Here is an 18,165-nt window from a genome sequence, read left to right on the forward strand (position 1 = left end):
GGTAGTAATTTATTTTCTGTTTTGAATAATATTCATTCAATTTTTTCCTTCACTTTTCCTCTATTCTAGATTATTCTTGTGCATTCAAACTCATCAGTATAGCATAATAAATAGTATTTTAAACCTGTTTAATGACAGTTCATATTATGCCTAAATGTAAGATCAGTTCACACAAAGAAACATTATAAATTACATTTTGAAAGTGACAAATAAAGCACTATTACATTCACTTCTTAAATTATTTTAATTTTTAGATTTTTCCCACAATTTTGTCAATATTTCAGCATAACTTTAGCAAACACAAAAAAAGACAGATGTTCATTAATTTTACTAAAATATACAAACATTTTGGGCTTCCTATTTACACAAACACACTTTACTTTATGTGTAAGGACAGTCGTGTTGCATTTTTAGTGAAACAACAACTTTTCTCATTCAAAAATCCATTAGGAGTCTTCAAACAGCACAGCCTCCGTTCATAGTTTAAATTAAATTTTTTTTTTACAATTTCTCTGAAATTTCATGTTTTATCATGTCATGTATCAACATAAGGACATAAAAAAAGGTAGTGTGGTCAAACAATTCTCTGTAAAAATGGAAGTCCAAACCAGCTACCACACAAAGAACAAAATGTATCATAAAGAAGACAAAGATCTGGACAGCTGCACATGAAACCCCTTTAAAAATATGAGACACCTTATGATTGAATGACAAACTTCTGCTGCTCCTTTGTCATCGTTCACTTATCCTGTTGTGAGAGAAAGAATAAAAATTATTGACAAGAATTTATGTTACGTTAACAGTAAAAAATAAGTGAACTGACCTTGTCTGATTTAGCAGCTTCATCAGATCCTAAAAACAAAGAAGAGCAGAGAAGTCAGTCTGACTTTAAGATTTATAGAAAAAACAACTTTAAATTTGTGTCAACGTATGACTGCACATTTTATAAGTATTACATATTTAAGTGAAACATGATGTTATTTAGTACCTGAGCTGGTAAAAGTCCATGAGGCAAACTTAATGAGACCATAGAGCACCAAGGCCACGCCCACCATCGCCATGGAGTCCTCGATGGACGGCGAGCTGAACCCTTCCAGGTAGAACACAAAATACTTTTCAACATTTTTGCTTTGAAAGTAAACTCACAAAACCTCATTCAATTGTTAACATATTTTTCCCCAAAAAGTTTACTTTTTTAGTGACTGATATAATCTAGATTATGTTCTGTTTTGACGGTAAAAGTGAGGTTACCGATCACACTGAGGGTCACGCTGGCTCGCCGCGTGCCTCCACGATGAACGGCGACGCAGGTGAGCTCCCCCCCTCTGCCCAGGTCCAGCTTAGACGTGTCCAGCTGCAGCCGGGTGCTCTGGCTGAAGGTGCCGTCCCAGGCCTGCCGGTGACCTGACATGCTCGCCGGCTCCAGGGACCGGGTCTTCCCGTCCGCACCTTTGAACTCCCAGCTCAGGTCTACCGGGAGAGGGACGAATCCGGACGCTTCGCACTGGATGTTCAGAACCTGACCCGGGACGGCGAGGGGGAGCGGGGAGGGATGGATGGAGAGGGATGGAGGTTCTAGAAAGAAAAAAAGAAGCAGATTGTAAAATTCCTCAATTGAACCTTTTATATTAGTTTTTTCAATCTCTCACCTACGACCTCCAGCTCCATGGCTATCTGAGCCAGCAGGTACGGCAGGTACACCGAGCAGATGTACGTCCCAGAATGCCGAACTTTGGTCTCCAGCAGGGTCAGCGATGCGTTCCCTCTCTGGTGCACAGCCTCAAAGTCCAGCGTGGCGCCCTCCTCTACAGTCTCAGCCAGGCGGTCCGTCTTACCGTCATAAGCCAGAACGAGGCGGCCGTCTCCTCTGAACTGATACCGCCACTCGACGGCAAAACCCATCTCTGACAGAGGAGACAACGGGTCGGCCCAGAAGCTGCAGTCCAGCGTAACCGGCTCCCCCAGCCTGGCCTGAGCAGACATGGTTCTACTGGTCAGACTCAGGATCACTGCGGACAGAAAAGAGACGTACGTGAAGCAAAACCTCCCAAACCTTCGTTTGTTCCAGAGACGATCAGGAAATTACCGCTTTGCTGCTTGGTTCCTGATGGAGCTCGCGTGATGGTAGCAACACCCCGCTGCTCATCCACGCCCGTGAAGGAGGCTGAAAACCAGTCGGCCTGCAGGTACACGGGGCTGAAGGCTTTCTCCGTGAGGGACTGGACCCACGCCAGGCTGCAGGGCTGCGGCAGGAAGGGGTTCACTTCACACTGAGGCTTCTTGATGGAGCCGCGGGGAGGGTTGAAGGAGCGGTGGCACAGAGCTTCAGCGGGGTCTGAGAACGAAACAGAGTGACCATCATGGAATAGATGATCTCTGATTCACACAGAGATTGATTATACTGATGATATAAACATGACAGAAAAACAAAGAATCTTCCGTCTGACCTGTGATGATGTAGATCCTGTCAGGGTTGATGTCAGATGGAGCTCGGCTGGACTCTGCGCTGTCGTCATGCTCATCTTTTCTGATGTGAAGCAGAGTTTTTTCCTGAGTTGTGGCTCCAGCTAAACCTCCACCTCGACCCTTTTTCTCCTGAACAAACCAGCACTCCAACAGCGGGCAGCTGCTGCAGCTGGAGGCTGCAGACGGGAGATAAGAGCAGCAGAACACAGGAATATAGATTATAACATGTATTCATGTTTTTTAAATGAAGAAGAGTTATAACTAAGGAATAATACAGAGCTAAAAAGTTATATTAAAATAAAAAAAGGAAATAAAAGCTGGTTTTAAAATGTGAAAATAAAGCTCACAACAAAAACAAAAGTAAAAGTGAGTTTATGTGGTCAGTTCTGAACACTTAAGTGTTCATTTGTTATCAATTCGTCTGCAGTTTAAATCATTTTTATATAGTAGAAAGTAATTACCACAAACAGAAAAACATGGAGATTTTAACCTTCAAATAATATAAGCCTAATTTATTTATTTTATTATTTTAAGTTGTGTTATTTGGTGACTACATGAGTATTCAATGTACCTTTAGTAGTTATAAATATATATATATATATATATATATATATATATAAGTTTTACTAATACAGATAGCAGGAAATGGTTTGCTTTTATACTTGACTTTCCCACCGAACTCCATATATAAATATACGTTTTCAAGTAATTCACCGTCAAAATAATCATATAATCAGCATTAGCATAATAATTGCAATTTATTTCAAGTTTTTATGAATTCAGCAAACCATCGGCTCATAAAACATATTGATCAGATTTTTTTTAACGATTATTTTGACCAAAAAAAAGCATTAAATTGAGTTCACTTCCGCGTACCGGCGGGTCCTGCTTTACTGTTAAAGCTTGCTTCTTTCTTATGTTAAATAGTGAATAAACTGTTTTTTAAAAAGTATATTGCAACAGCAGCTGTGAGCTGTTTGGAGGATTTATTCCACTTTTATGCATTTTACGGCAGTAAACCAGAACCGTGTTTACTTACCGTGAATGAAGCACCAAAGCGCCACCAGAGAAAGTTTGTAAATGGTAGAAAAGTCCGTCATGTTTGTCTGTGTCTCACAGCCTCTAACTCAAGTCTTCATCCGTTCTTTTAATCGCTGCAGACGCTGGTTTTCCCCCAAAATAATATAAGAGCTTTAGTTTCACTTTCACCTGCATGGTCCTGCTGCGATGAAGCATAGATATTTTACACACAAGTAAGAATAAAACTAAAACAAAAATAAATAAAAAAAAAAAAGCAAGGAGCAAGATTTGCATAGTTAATAGTTTAAAAGCAAATATTTAATTGGCGTACTTACAGAAAAAAAATCTATAAAACATGAGTCATCCCGCACCAGACCGCTAGATGGCGCCACCCGTCAAGACATAAAACAACGATCAGATTTAGGAAGCGTCCGAAAACAATCTACTCGTATCCTTTGATTGTTAAATACGTTAGCTTGCTTAAAATGTAAATCTATAAAATATGTTAACTTTCTATTCATGATCAGAATTATTTTTATTACATATTTTAAGGACGTTATTTTAATATTAATTCTGTTAGAAAAAAAAACAACAGTTGAGGCGAAGCTGTGAATTCTTACTATTGGAATTCAGCCTGTGAGGACAGGGGTGACCTGAGGACAAGAGGAGAAAAACAATGGAAACATGGTTATTAATCTATAAATACAACTTATTTACACCGCTCATACTTTAATATTTAGTTTTAAAATTACTTCTAAATTTATTATTTTAGCATTTTGTTTTTAACTTAAACGATAGCAAAGTGTTCAGGAAATTTTCCAGTGCCTTATGAAAGCTGTGGAAACCATGTTTAAGATAAGATAATTCTTTATTAATCCCACAGAGGGAACATTTCCGCGTACAGTTTATAATAATATTATTAATAATAATGATAATAAAATATATTATGTAAAATTTAAAAGAAAAATGCCCATCAGACTAATATGGCTGAGAATTTTTTGCCTTTTTCTTGCTGTTTGTTGTGTCTGTCAGTGGAAATATGCTGTCATGAACAACAACAGGCCTGTTTGTCCTGGCAAAGGCAAATGAGATAACAAACACACCTCTGTGCAGTTTCCTGGTTTGTGTGGAGACCTGAATGCCCTTTCAACAAAAATGAAACCTAAGAATGATCAGCTGATTTACCAGAAAAAAGACTGGAGTGGAGCTGCTTATCACCAGTGGTGGAGCTCGTGCTCTATCAATGACCTCAAAAACAACAGCTATGCTGCTGAAAATGTTGTTAATCCCTCTACTATTTGTTTTTCTATTCCGCTAGAGAAAGCATCAAACATCATCATGGCTGGCTACCCCCTCCAGTTTCAAATAATTAACTTACAGAAAAGTATTTAAATAAGAGGGGACATAAATCAGTTGTTAAAACTTGACTAACATGTTATGGTTATGAATACACTTTTTGAACTTTACAGCATTAAGTACAGCTTGGTTGCCTTGTCTTTTTCTAATACCTCATGATGACAAAAAGGGACATCCTAGTGTAATATATTCCTAATATATATAAATAACTTCTAACACTGTTTTTGACTTGTTTATTTACTGACAATTTAAGATTCTTTAGCAAAAGGCAGAAAAATTGTGTTTGTCCCGTTGGATTGCTTTAGCCTCCTAAATTGCTTTGCATTGACTGTTGTGTTTATTCTAATATTGAATCATTCGCTAAATAGGAAAACTAATTAAATACAGAGAAACATCACAATAATTGCAGACCTGACTCACTGTAGTCTTGATGTCAAAATAATGTTAAATATTATAACAGTAAGGATGTGTGTGAGATACACACAAACACATAAACACGTAGTATAGGGCAGCAGTTTCAAAGGCTGTCATTAACCAACTGACAAGTCACTGTCAAAAAATGTAAAGATAAAAAAAACTGCTTTGCATCCTAGATACTGAAAATGGCTCAAGAAAAAGTGATTCTGTAATTTATCAAGTGTCAGTCTGATTTGAAATAACATAGGCCACTAGAAGCACATTTTTTAAACATTTTGCTATTTCATAATACACAATAAACAATCTCTCTTTGGCTTGTTGTCAATCACAAAAAAGATGTAAAGTATTTTTTGTAATTAAGATTCAATTTCAATATAAATTAACTTTTGAATTGAACCTTTAAGCAATTTGTCTTCCTTCGCTCATTAATCTTTATCTAGTTGATATTTCTTGCTGGTTGGAAGATCTTGATGACTTGCTCCAGACCTCCAGTCTCACTTAAGTTTGCATGGGGGAGACGTGCAGAGTTGTGGAAACTAAAGAAGAATACAGTTGATGAGTTCAACAATAAAGTTATTGGAAACAGTAGTGGAAGGTAGACTGAGGCCAAAATTGAATATTTGTGAGCATATCTCATTCAATACTATGATTTTTGAAGACTAAGATTTTCTTTTAGAATGTTTTTCTTCTCAAATGTTCTTTTAACAAAGTATTTCTTGAACAGAGCTTTAACATTTTTTCACACAGTAAAAAAATAAACCAGTAGTTTGTCATTAATTATTTTTTGACCTTGTACCCAGATCTACACAAGAGAAAAAGCATTAAGCAACAATGTAAATTACTTTAAATAGCCCATGAAAAATAAGTTTCTGTTTTCTGCTTTTGTGTATTTTTTACTTTATGTGTAAAATGTTTCTGTTAAATCATTGCTGTTTGAATTAATGTGTTGTGAAATTTGGTGTAAAGTATCGGCTCCTTATCTAAACGTTGGAAAACTATCTGATATCAAATTTTTTACTCACCATTTATACACAGCAAGGAGGTTTCCTTTTTTTTCAAAATTTCTTTGATATAACAAAAAGAAAGTTGTACAAATAATTCAAATTAAATGCATTAAACAATGTACACTAAAACCAAACAAAAAGAGGCTAAAACATTGTCAAATATTGTACAGTTTACTGTGAGAGTTGGAAAAAGACCTTTCATACAATGTCTAACATTAAAAAAAATTGTTGTATCAAATCTAAGAAATAGACACAATATTTTAATAAAAGCTTGCAAGATATTTTACTTTTTTTTATCTTATAGGTTTATAAAAACAGGGCGCTCATTTTTGATGTGTCTACAACTGTAGCTTTGAGAGAATTTAACATTAATCTATTTCTTAACTTCAATTCATTTTACATATTCTACTTTGGACTGTGGGACAATGACATTAAAAGTGCTTTGAATACAAAAAAATGTTTATGTTTTTGTCAGATGTTGCCCACTTTTCCTGGGCGGAAGTGTGCACCACATAAAAGCATGTTAAATGTTTAGCCCCCAAAATGGAAATTGCCAGGTACCCAAAAATGTTTATTTTCAACTATTTGAAAAGTTCATTAAGCCTTTTTTTGCATCTCAATGGACAAATATACAGACATGGCCATGGTGTATTTTCTTTAAATTCAATTAGGATATTTTTATTAGGTAAAAATGCGGATGACGTGCAAAAATAAAATCGAAGTGCAATGTACAAGTGATTAACTATGTTGATAAAGTTCTTAAATAATAGAGGTTGTTGAAATATCTGATAATGGGATGTCAACTGTCTGCGCTGGTCTCTGCTTGACTTTAAGGGCTCCTACATTATTTTTATTTTATGGTTTTAAACTGAAACTTAAGAGAACTGCTGATCACATAATAATAGTAACAGAATTGGAAAATTGCTCTGTAAAGGCGATGAAATGTGTTCTTAAATGTCTTTATTTACCTTGCAAATTATTTTAAAGAGCTTTGCGGGGGACACAATCCAAAGGAAAATAAAACAAAATCACGTTCTGACAAAATTTTAGCTTCCACTTTTGTTTTTAACCTCAGTTTGTCAGATTAACCCAGGGATAAGTGACGTAAAAGTCTCAGAAATAATTTTACTGGCCCATCTCAAAGTCACGTGGGTCGTCTTTCGACCTTTCTTTTCGTCTAATGTGTTAAATGAGAACCCCGGAAGCACAGAGTTTGTTTTCATCGGATAATTTTAAAATGAAGTCGTCGGAAGATTCAAAATGAAGATCCTGATCTATCTGTGTTTTTTAATATTGTGTTTTTACGGCATTGCTGCAGGTCAGTGTGGAGTTTGAATATTTTTGAATTGTGTTTACTTGTGTATAGTTTCAACTGTTGATTCACGGCGACAGCGGGTGTCATCTGTTCCGTTTGAAGTTTCACCTCGTATTACTAGTCACAAAGAACGGCACAAAAGACCTCATGCCATTTACCCAGCATACTGCCTTGCACCACTATCGACGAAACGTATTTCTTTAAAATAAAATCTACATTTAACGACCAGGCACGTACGTTCAAAGATCCTCTATCGTGACAGTTCTCGCACTCGTATCTTTTATTTCCTTCTTCACTCAGTAAAGAGCAACAAGCCACCTCCCCTCCTTCCATTAATTACAGCATTTCGCTCAAATTTTCTTTTGATTCAAGGCGATCTCCATATCAGTGTTTTTCAAATATCAATTTTATTTGAGCCAAGGTAGACTTTTCTTTGACAAAAATCACAAGGCACACAATCAAATGAAAATGTTGAAAAAGAGTCTGCCTGTACTGTAGTCTGAACTAATGATACTACCTCCATGATTGTATGTGCAGTTTTTGAAACAAACAAACAAACAAAAAATGTAAAATTCGCAATAAAAGCTTTCATAATTTTCAATAATAATTATTAACGTAAGGCAGTTGGAGGATGTAAAAAAAAATTAAAGCAGTTGTCTTTCCCTCCAGTTTATTAAAATGCAATTTAGGCGACCTATCAAAAAAGAAAAAAGATATTCCGCGATTTATTTTATTAATATTTTTTCTGTCTTCCTGGGAGAGCAAATTACACAGGGACCAACATCATTCTTGTCTGTAAGTTAAATTAGAACTAAAGGAAATAAAATAATGTTTAGGTTTTATAAGTGATACTTTTTTAAAATCCATATCAAAAATGAAACTTACATGTTTTTCTTTGTTTTTTTTGTTTTTGTTTTTTTTGAAAGGGGGGGGGTTCAATTTAGTTTTAATTAAATGTAAATGTTGGCCACCTAACATTGATTCAGTTTCTTTTATTTTTTGTCATTACTTATATTTAAATCCAATTTATATAAATGTATGTGCATATATACAAACAACATTTTTTTCATCTGCTTCTGATTAACCATAATTTTAAAAAAGAAATACTCAGAAAAGCATTTTTGGGTTAAATTCTTATGTCCTCAATCATAAAAAGAATAATACACACACATTCATACATTGGTGGTGGCCCAGCTGTTGAACACTGGCACAATTTGGGGTTCAGTTGAATGAATGAATGAATGAATGAATGAATGAATGAAATGGTTTATTTCAAGCAATCAGGTAATAATACATTACAAATCACTTAATATTCTCAAGTTGATCACTTGAAAGGGAGTGGAAGGAAGCGAACTTCAAGTTTCTTGCCCAAAGACACCGACACGGGGATTGAACCCGCAATTCTCCAATTCGGAGTCGACCGATCTACCTTAGCGCCCTATATATAATAAAAACGACATAACAAAAACACAGAAAACATAATCTTCATTGGAGTGGATCTTGAAGTTCTTTTTTTAAATGTTGCTGCATTTACAACAAAATATTCTTTTTTTGGTGAGATTGAATTCTAAAACTGCATTAATGTTTTTCTTTCAGTGACTCACTCCCTGAAATATTTCTACACCGCTTCCTCTCAAGTCCCAAACTTCCCAGAGTTTGTGGCTGTCGGTTTGGTTGATGATGTTCAGATTGATTATTATGACAGCGACATCAAAAGGGTGGTGCCTAAACAGGACTTTATGAAGGAGGCTGTGGATCAACAGTACTGGGAGAGGAACACTCAAGCCCGTCTGCGTGCACAGCAGAACTTCAAAGTCAACATTGAAATAGCAAAACAGCGCTTCAACCAAACTGGAGGTAAGTTTTTTTTTGACTTTATTATTTGATATGTTTTTTGTACGACCGCTCTCAGTGACTCAGTTAAAAACCTTCTTTGCGCAAAGTCCAATAATTTCTAATAATGCACACTTCTTTTTTGCACACTGCATATTCATTGACCTTACAAAAGGGTAGCAATATATATGCTGATTGTCACAATAGCTTAAATAAGGCATCAGTTCAGAGAGAAAGTTCACCTCTTACTGCTTGTTTTGATCCAGATGATGCAACAAAAGTATGTTTCAAAGAAGCTTGCATAGTGATAAAGAAGAGTTGGGCTGTGTGACCAGAACTTATTTTTTAGGTGTGCATTACTTCTTTGGATTGTCCCTTTTTAATCCACACCCAGCAGCCAATCAGAATTGAGTGTTCACCTGAACGATGGTATAACAAATGTTTATTCAATTACTCAATCAAACTTTATTTTTAAAAAAGCGCTTCTCATACTTGTGCAGCTCGAAGCGCATTACAATTTAAAACAGAAACAAACAAACAAATAAATAAAATCCATTCAAGGAGAAAAACCCAACCCACCCTTTACCCACTCCTCTCCCTGCATTAACACACACAAGACATGACCCCACAATCAAGGAATACTTATAGATGATTGTCAAGTTCTTTTACCCCACTTGAAGGGGAAGGCATCAAATGGACTCAATAACTTGTTTCCACTCTTTTATTTGGATTCTGATTTCAGAATGCTGATTTTTTTTTTTTTTCCCAAATAGAATTTTGCCTTGTTAAGAGCAACCAGTGTGAAAGGTGAAAAACCTGTACACAGATATAAATATTATGAGTATTTTTGAATTTTATAAATTTCATTTCATAATTAAATAAGTAATTATAAATAATTAAATTTCAAACAACAGCATTGCACAAAACAACATCAATCAAATAAATTAGAAACAGAATAAATGTAACAGCGTGGATTTTCAAACAATTCACAACCAAAATGCGCATTTGAAATCGTAAGAAACATCTCAACCCACAACAAACAGCTGATCAATAGAACACCCCCTTTATTTCTGCACCTTACCGGCTGCCTCTCCACTTTTTTTTAGATGCCTTGGAAAGTCTACCGGTTGAACGGCCCCAAAGCTCGTTTCTGTCAGCTTGTATGTCAGATTAATGTTTTTCTCCCGAAAACACCCAAATCACTATGTGCATGCAGGCGTGCTGACGTGGTGACACAGCTTAATTCTGCTCACCTGCTGCACTTGACCTACTTTCGCGATCATATTTTCTTTTTAAAATCTCAAATATTACAATTTACTTTTTAATTATTCTCTTTCTGTTACAATCTTATTTATTTTATTGTACTATTTATTGTTATTTATTTTTGTGTCTTTTTATTTATTTATTTTTATTATTTTTTTAACTATTCATACCAGGATACTGAGAATAATGTGTATTAAAACTTGTTGACTAATTAATAAAAACCAATTTAAGACTATCTGAAAACCCTGTTAAAAAAGTGGGTCTTGAGCCTCTTCTCAAAAACCTCTGTGGTCTCTGCGGCCCTGAGGCTCTCCAGCAGGCTATTCCACAGGCGAGGACCGTAACGGTGGAAGGAGGCCTCACTGTAAGTTTTTGTCTTCACCCTAAGAACAACTAAAAGTCCAGCACCAGAGGAAGTCAAGGCCTGCATGGGTACAAACCCCACCCCCCTTTTATCGATGGATAGGGTTAAAAGCAGATCATTGAGACAAGAGGCCCAAGACCTTAAAAATATTTATAAACCATTAAAAGAACTTAAAAATCAATCCCTAAATGCACTGGAGCCAGTGCAGCGATTTTAAAATGGGTGTTATTTGCTCCTGCCCCCTGGTCCTTGTTAGAAATCGTGCCACTGAGTTCTGTGTAGTTGTGGATTTGACAGACTTTTTTGGGTAAACCAGAGGGCAGGGCATTACAGCGACTAAAAATAAAAGCACACATCAGCACCTCTGTGGTGGCAAGAGAGAGGAATGGGTGGACTTTGGCAATATTTTTAAGATGATAAAATCCTGTCTTAACGACATTTTAATGTGTGTATTAAAATTCAGCTCAGAGTCTAAAAGAACGCCAGAGTTTCTCACGCATTGAGAAGGGTTAAAACTCTGAAGATGTGGTAAAATCCTCTTTCTCTTGTCTTCAGGACTGATGATTTAAACTTGTTTTGTCCTGGTTGAGCTGTAAGAAGTTCTCTGCCATCCATATCTTGATGTCTAAAATACAATTTAAAAGAGTATTTATAGGTTCAAGGTCATCAGGAGACACGGCGATGTAAAGCTGAGTAACATCAACGTAGCTGTGAAAGTCAAAGCCGTGTCTCCTGATGACATCTCCATGAGGCAACATATACAAGTTAAAAAGTATAGGATCTAAAATCGACTCTTGGGGAACCCCACAACTTATTTCATGGATTCTTGAAGAGCATGTATCCATACTTACCTTATTTTCTGGAGTATAAGTTGCAGTTTTTTTCATATTTTAGCCAGGGGTGAAACTTATACTCAGGGTGACTTATTTGTTGTTGTTTTTTTCAAACACCAAAAGGGTTATATATTTGTTATTTTCCAAGTAAACACGGGTTGTCTTTTAGGGGTTGTTTCCGTTAAGAACCTATAGAGGGCACTGCATTTGAAGTTTGTGCTACTGATGGGGGGGGCCAGAAACGGTGTCTCTGCTGACCAAGCGTCTCTGCATCAACCAGGACAAAACTCCCCAGTGTTTCCTCTGGTAAAAACAATGCTGATGATCTGTTACAACAAGAGTATGGCACAGGTGAAAGGCTAGATCTTATAATATTGATTTTTACCTTGAAGTGGTCTGCGAAGTCCTCACATGCAGGATTGACTGAGGTATTGTAGATTTTGAGTTGTTCTTTTAAAATATCTGTATGAATTATTAATCTAGTCTTTCTAAATCTCCTCTCTGCTTTTGTTCAATTCTGTTTCAGACACCTAATCTCATCAGTCTTCCATGGTGTTTTCACAGTGGTTTTTGATATATTTGATTTTGATTGGAGCCACTGCATTTGTAATCACAGGATGCAAGTACAACTTGACCAGGTTTTTATTTAAAAACATCAATAACACTTGCAGCTACTTCAGAAGTTATGTAGTTTCCTCACAGTTTTCACTGAGGCTTGCTGCGTGATTTCACTAGTGACATTAAAAACACACAATAATGGTCTGATAGTCAACAACAGAGGAAACCGCGGCAGACACGCTGTAGGTAAACAAGGCTCAGGGTGTGTCTTCACAACTACAGGAATGGCTGAGTGCTGCTGAAAAGATGGAGAGAGAAGCAAGCTAAGACAAATCACCCATTTTCATGCATAACTTAATGTTTGCTCAGATTGTCCCACTTTTTTTTTTTAAAAAATAAAGAAATTAAAATGTATTTTCACATTAATATCAGTCTCAACAGTTGTCTGATTGCTCAGTAAAATGCATTCTAAGCTTTTGAATTAAAATAGACTTTTTATGTCTGATAATATAAAAGGTTTAATTTTATTAACTTAAATGCAACTTTGAACAAAATAAAGTCATATTTTTGTCAAAAATAGTACAATTTTCCCTATAAAAACAATCAATTCTCCTACTTTAACTGTTTCTTTACAGGAAATGTTTTGTGTGTGTGTGTGTTTTAAAATATAGTTTTCAAATGCCACTTGAGTTTTGGTAACAGCAGAGAAAAAATAACGATGACAAAAAAAAAAAAAAACTGGAGATCATCCCATTTATGATAGTCACAAAACAGTTGATCAGAGGACACAGTCAGTGACTGTGATATCCACACACAGAGAGGGGAAAGATTTAATTATATTTAATTAAACCACAAGAATCGCGATGGAAAAATATTTAACACACAAAACGTAAAAAAAAAAAAAAGAGACAGTATAAAAGAAGAAAAAACTTGAACTATTTGACTTTTATTGATAGTATGAAGGGACAGAGTCTGCAGGAAGTAATTCTATCTGGCTCCACAACCAACCTGTGCAGGATCCTCTCTAAAACAGAGCAGATCATTACTGACAGAAGAAACTAAATTACATCCTCAAAGCTGAGTCACTTTTGTCTTTCTTAATGTTATTGTGAATTAAAGTCTTTATTTTTTGGTTTTGCTCACTTTAATTTGTATTTTGGGTTGTGGTTGCAGAGTATTGTGTTGTTCACTTCAAATGTTTTTAAAAGGAAAAAAGCTTAAAGTGTATAGAGTTAAAAACTGAATTGTTAATAGCTAGTTCTTATTTTATTTATTTTGTACATTTTATCAGGAAGGGATAAATAACAGCATATACATAATATATACTTTATACAATGTTTGCATTAGTTATGGATTTTGTGCATTTTCAGTTTTAGACTGATCTAATGTGGTATTTGCAGCATTACTACTATGTTGACAGAGCCATAAAATAGAAACTTGGTCATTTGGTTGTACCTGATGGTGTACTATTAATAAGAAGTGACTAGTTTTTATTTTTTGTCTCTGTTAACACAGTAGTAGTGCATACATACACAAATTCTATTGGTTGTTATTACCAAATACCACATCAGATCAGTCTGAAACTTTGTGTATGGCAATACCAGATCAGGTACTATCCATGAGAAGTGAAATTACTCTCTGGAAACTAGAAGTTTTTATTTTATGGATATGAAAATTTAGTACTAATAGCACATTATGATAAAATAAAAAACATGCCATTCTTAAATACCATATCAGAAAGAGTGGGCTAAAATGTAATACATGTACACATACATGCACAAATACATGGTTAACCTAAATATAAGTTGCAAATTAAGTTGCATTCTATATAAGCTTTAGTAAAAAGGGACAATCAAATGACAGACATTGAAAGAAAATGCTTTAGGCTGTGCTTTTATTTTGAAAACAAGTCCTAACTGCTGTTACCACAATGTGGGAATGAAAGCAGCATGCAGTATTTTAGAGAGAGTTCACTTAACAGTTGAGAGCGTGCTGGCTTGACACCAGTGTTTGATCAGAAAATTGATTTATATGATGCCCGCCAGGGGTAGGGGATCCGCATACTCCTAACTGACATGCTTTTTTTTCAGCATAAGCACATCCTCTGGGGTGTTGCTCTAAGCCATTGCAAGTCCTGTTTGGCACATATCTGGGGAAAAAGTAGTTGTTTTTTTCATGCATTTTTCATGCACCATGTAGAAGATGAGCATTTGGCATTAGAGGGCTCCAGTGATTAGTCAATTTGACTCAGTAATGGACTGTGTAGTTTGAGGCTGTGGTGTAAATAATCAGAGTTTGGATCAGTGACCTTCAGAGTTTTAATGTCTGAAACAGTTTATTTACATCAGAACACATCCTTAATGAGTTTCAGTGTTTCAGATTATAAATCATTAGATTTTTCTGTCATTGTGTTCAGATTGACTGAAGTTTTCTGTGTTCTGTCTCTCAGGTGTTCACGTGGTTCAAATGATGTCCGGATGTGACTGGGATGAAGAGACTGGAGAGGTCAAAGGTTATGACCAGTATGGTTATAATGGAGAAAACTTCATTGCTCTTGACCCCAAGGAAGAATTATGGGTTGCTGCAAAACAGCAGGCTATCATCACTAAACACAAGTTGAACCATAACAAAGCTGAATGGGCATACAGAACACACTACTTTACTCAGATTTGTCCTGAGTGGCTAAAGAAATATGTGAATTCTGGAAAGACTTCTCTGATGAGAACAGGTAAACTCAGGCAAATATTCATCTGTCTTGAGTTTTTTACTACAGCATTATAAGGAACTGTTTCTTATTTTCTCAGTTTTCTTCTTTTTTAAACATATTTTATTCTCATCTTGCTTTTTTATGCCCCTTTTTAAACTCATCAGTTCTTATTTCATATTTATCTGCTTCTTTCATTACACTTTTTTGTTTTATTCTTGTGCTTGTAATCCTTGATTAACACTCCATTATTGTAATAAAATGTTAAGAGCACATAATAATACAATTAAGCAACATTTTAAGTTAAACAAAATTAGCTGAGAAGGGAAATATAACTGAAAAATAAATAATACAATTGTTCATTCAAACTTTCTCCTTCCTCCAGAGTCTCCATCAGTGTCTCTCCTCCAGAAGTCCTCCTCCTCTCCAATCAGCTGTCATGCTACAGGTTTCTATCCTAATAGAGCTGAACTGCTGTGGAGGAAAGATGGAGAGGAGATCCATGAAGGAGTGGAGAAAGGACAGATCCTCCCCAACAATGATGGAACTTTCCAGATGAGCGTTGATCTCCAACTTCCACCAGAAGAAGAAATGCAGAGATATGAATGTGTGTTTCAGCTCTCTGGAGTCAAAGATCAAATCACTAAACTGGAGAAAACAAAGATCAAGAACAATAACGGTATCAGTGATTACAGTTGTAGGAATTCAGAATAAACCTCTGTTTTTGTGTTCTCTAGAGTTTTGAAGTGATGGTTTTTAGTGTTTTTCAGTTCAGAATGTTCTCTTCTGTTCTGTCTGCTTCTTTGATTGCTGCTGTTTTCAGAAAGTTCTTGAGATTTTATCAGTAATCTGTGATGTTTGAGTGACTAGGTTAAAGAGATTAAGATGCTGGATTTAATACATAATCAGGATTAAACTTCATCAATAGAATTTGTAGTGTGACCTATGTTTTTTTTTCTGTTCATGTTTTTTCTATCCAGAGTCCTCTGGTCAGATACTGGGCATTGTTGGTGTCGTTGCTGCTGTTATCCTTGTTGTTCTCGCTGTGTCTGAATTCATTCTTTACAAGAAGAGGAACGGTGAGTTACTGTTGTTTTGATTTTGGATTTTGACTAAAGTTTTAATCTTTTTTTGTATAAAAAAAACATTTTTTATTTTCCTTAAAGCTAACATTTATATTCAGTTATCTCGGTTCCAGATCCAGTTTAAAAATTTTATTTACTAAAAGATGAAATAATTTTTTCCATTTTTTTTCCATTTTAGCTAAACGTCCACCATCCCGTAAGTAAACCTTTTTTTTTCTACTCTAAAGTATTTTTCTTTGTATTTAAAGTGTCTTGTTTAGAGGTGTTTCAATCAGTTTCATGTTGAAGCTTCAGTTCAGATGAAGATCCAGACTAACAGTGTTTTTGATCTCACAGCTGTAGAAAACAGAGAGGTCCAGCAGGTGATGCTTCCAGAACAAAATGCCTAAGAGATGAACTCTCCTATGAACAGTGAGTTTCTTTATCTGTTGAACAAATCTGCTTCATTTCTTCTTCATTTCTTCATATTTGTGTGATCATGATAGTCTGATCTCTCCTCAATGATACTCTCATCAGTGCAAGTGTTTCTCTGCTACACTCATCAAAATGAAGCTGCTTCAGGAAACAGAAATGGATTTGATCTCATTTTTCATTGTTCTGTCTTTACAGGTTTTGAATCAAATCTGCAACAAATTAAGAAGCAAAAAACTTACTTTTTTTCTCTGTAAATACTTTCTGAAACATCTGTGAAAGCTGAGAAATTATAAGATCTCACTCATAAAAAAAATCTGCAGTCTTTGTAAACATTACTGTAATCTACTCATCTAAAAGACGTGTACTTTATTACATGGATTCATTGGAGGCTTAAAATATATGAACTGCAGACAAGACTGCTGATAAACTAAGCTGGATCCAGTTCTTCTCAGTTGAAATAATTAAATATATTTGAGTTGTATTCATTCAAAAACAGTGTTCTTAACATTTAAGTGTACTATGATTAAAATACGTTTATTTTTCTACATCTGCTAAATCAAAGTTGTATGTTCTGTAACAGGTACTTGTTTCTGCTATAAGTCTGTTTTCAAAGAAACTCAAGCTTAATGGTTTTGATTATTGTCCATCATTTTTTTGTACTTTCATTAATTTCCTTTTATTTTTTGTGAAAACAAGGGTCTTATTATGTTTAGACAGCACACATTTATACATTGGTATGTAATCCCTCTGTGCTTGAAAATAAATGTCTAGTCTTTCTTTGTAACCATTTTCCTAAATAAAATGTATTTTAATCCTACATTTTGTGTCATTTATTTTTCTACACAAACACATTTGTAGTCAAAGAAGGAAATTTTATATATATATATAATGTTGAATTACTGACATTTTGTAAGAAAAGCAGAAGTCTATTGAAAACTTAATTATTGCTGCCATCCTCACTCTGAGAACAGAAAGTTCACATAAAAGTACCAAGTTCCTCCTTGAAACAGGATCATCAAGGTCAACAACATTTTCACTGTGCACCATGCAGAACAGAAAACAGAAAGTCAATGACAGGATACAGAGAGAGGAGCTCTGGGTTTGTTTTATTAGGTCTGAAGTGGCAGAGAAGAATGTTGGAGTTGTTGAGAACATTTTATGAGAGCTGTAAGACAGTGGAAAGATGAGATAAAGGTGTAACAGAGGAGTTCAAGGTGCAGGTAGGAGTGCACCAGGGATCAGGTTTAAGCCCGTCTTGCTTCCATGGTGATGAACAGACTGACTGTTAGACGGTAATCTCTGTGGACAATGATGTTTTAAGATAACACTGAGATCTGTAGTGAGAGCAGTGAGCAGGCGGAGAAAGATTTAGACAGGTGGCAGCTTGCTTTGAAAAGTAGAGGAATGAAAAATAGATGCAGCTAGAGTTTCTGTGTATAAATGAGCGAGTTGAGGTTAGGAACAGACTCAACAAACTAATATGAATAAATGCTAAAATTTTCCTTCAAACACTCCTTATTTGTGGACAATTTG

General features: G+C 35.4%; 2 protein-coding genes across 3 annotated transcripts; one reads left to right on the top strand and one right to left on the bottom strand.

The window, feature by feature from the left end:
• Positions 1-111: 111 nt before the first annotated feature.
• On the bottom strand, positions 112-3,933 carry tapbp.1 (TAP binding protein (tapasin), tandem duplicate 1). 2 transcript variants are annotated; one of them, XM_024269499.2, is made up of 9 exons: positions 3,822-3,837; positions 3,506-3,688; positions 2,448-2,642; positions 2,087-2,335; positions 1,650-2,009; positions 1,252-1,575; positions 989-1,090; positions 824-852; positions 112-748 (listed from the first exon to the last, which is right to left on the bottom strand). In XM_024269499.2, exons 2-9 carry the CDS (start codon positions 3,564-3,566, stop codon positions 740-742), a joined length of 1,329 nt encoding a protein of 442 aa, XP_024125267.1. In that variant the 5' UTR covers positions 3,567-3,688; positions 3,822-3,837; the 3' UTR covers positions 112-739. The 2 variants fall into 2 exon arrangements, with proteins under 2 accessions (XP_024125267.1, XP_036067684.1); XM_036211791.1 differs by having other exon boundaries at positions 3,506-3,933.
• A 3,486-nt stretch (positions 3,934-7,419) lies between these two features.
• On the top strand, positions 7,420-17,449 carry LOC112144757 (BOLA class I histocompatibility antigen, alpha chain BL3-7). The gene is made up of 8 exons (XM_024269501.2): positions 7,420-7,581; positions 9,175-9,435; positions 14,879-15,157; positions 15,519-15,812; positions 16,114-16,212; positions 16,397-16,414; positions 16,555-16,629; positions 16,828-17,449. The coding sequence occupies exons 1-7, from the start codon at positions 7,524-7,526 to the stop codon at positions 16,605-16,607; spliced, it is 1,062 nt and encodes a 353-aa protein (XP_024125269.1). The 5' UTR covers positions 7,420-7,523; the 3' UTR covers positions 16,608-16,629; positions 16,828-17,449.
• Positions 17,450-18,165: the final 716 nt, after the last annotated feature.

The sequence above is a fragment of the Oryzias melastigma genome, linkage group LG5 (assembly GCF_002922805.2).
Source record: "Oryzias melastigma strain HK-1 linkage group LG5, ASM292280v2, whole genome shotgun sequence".
Lineage (NCBI taxonomy): Eukaryota > Metazoa > Chordata > Actinopteri > Beloniformes > Adrianichthyidae > Oryzias > Oryzias melastigma.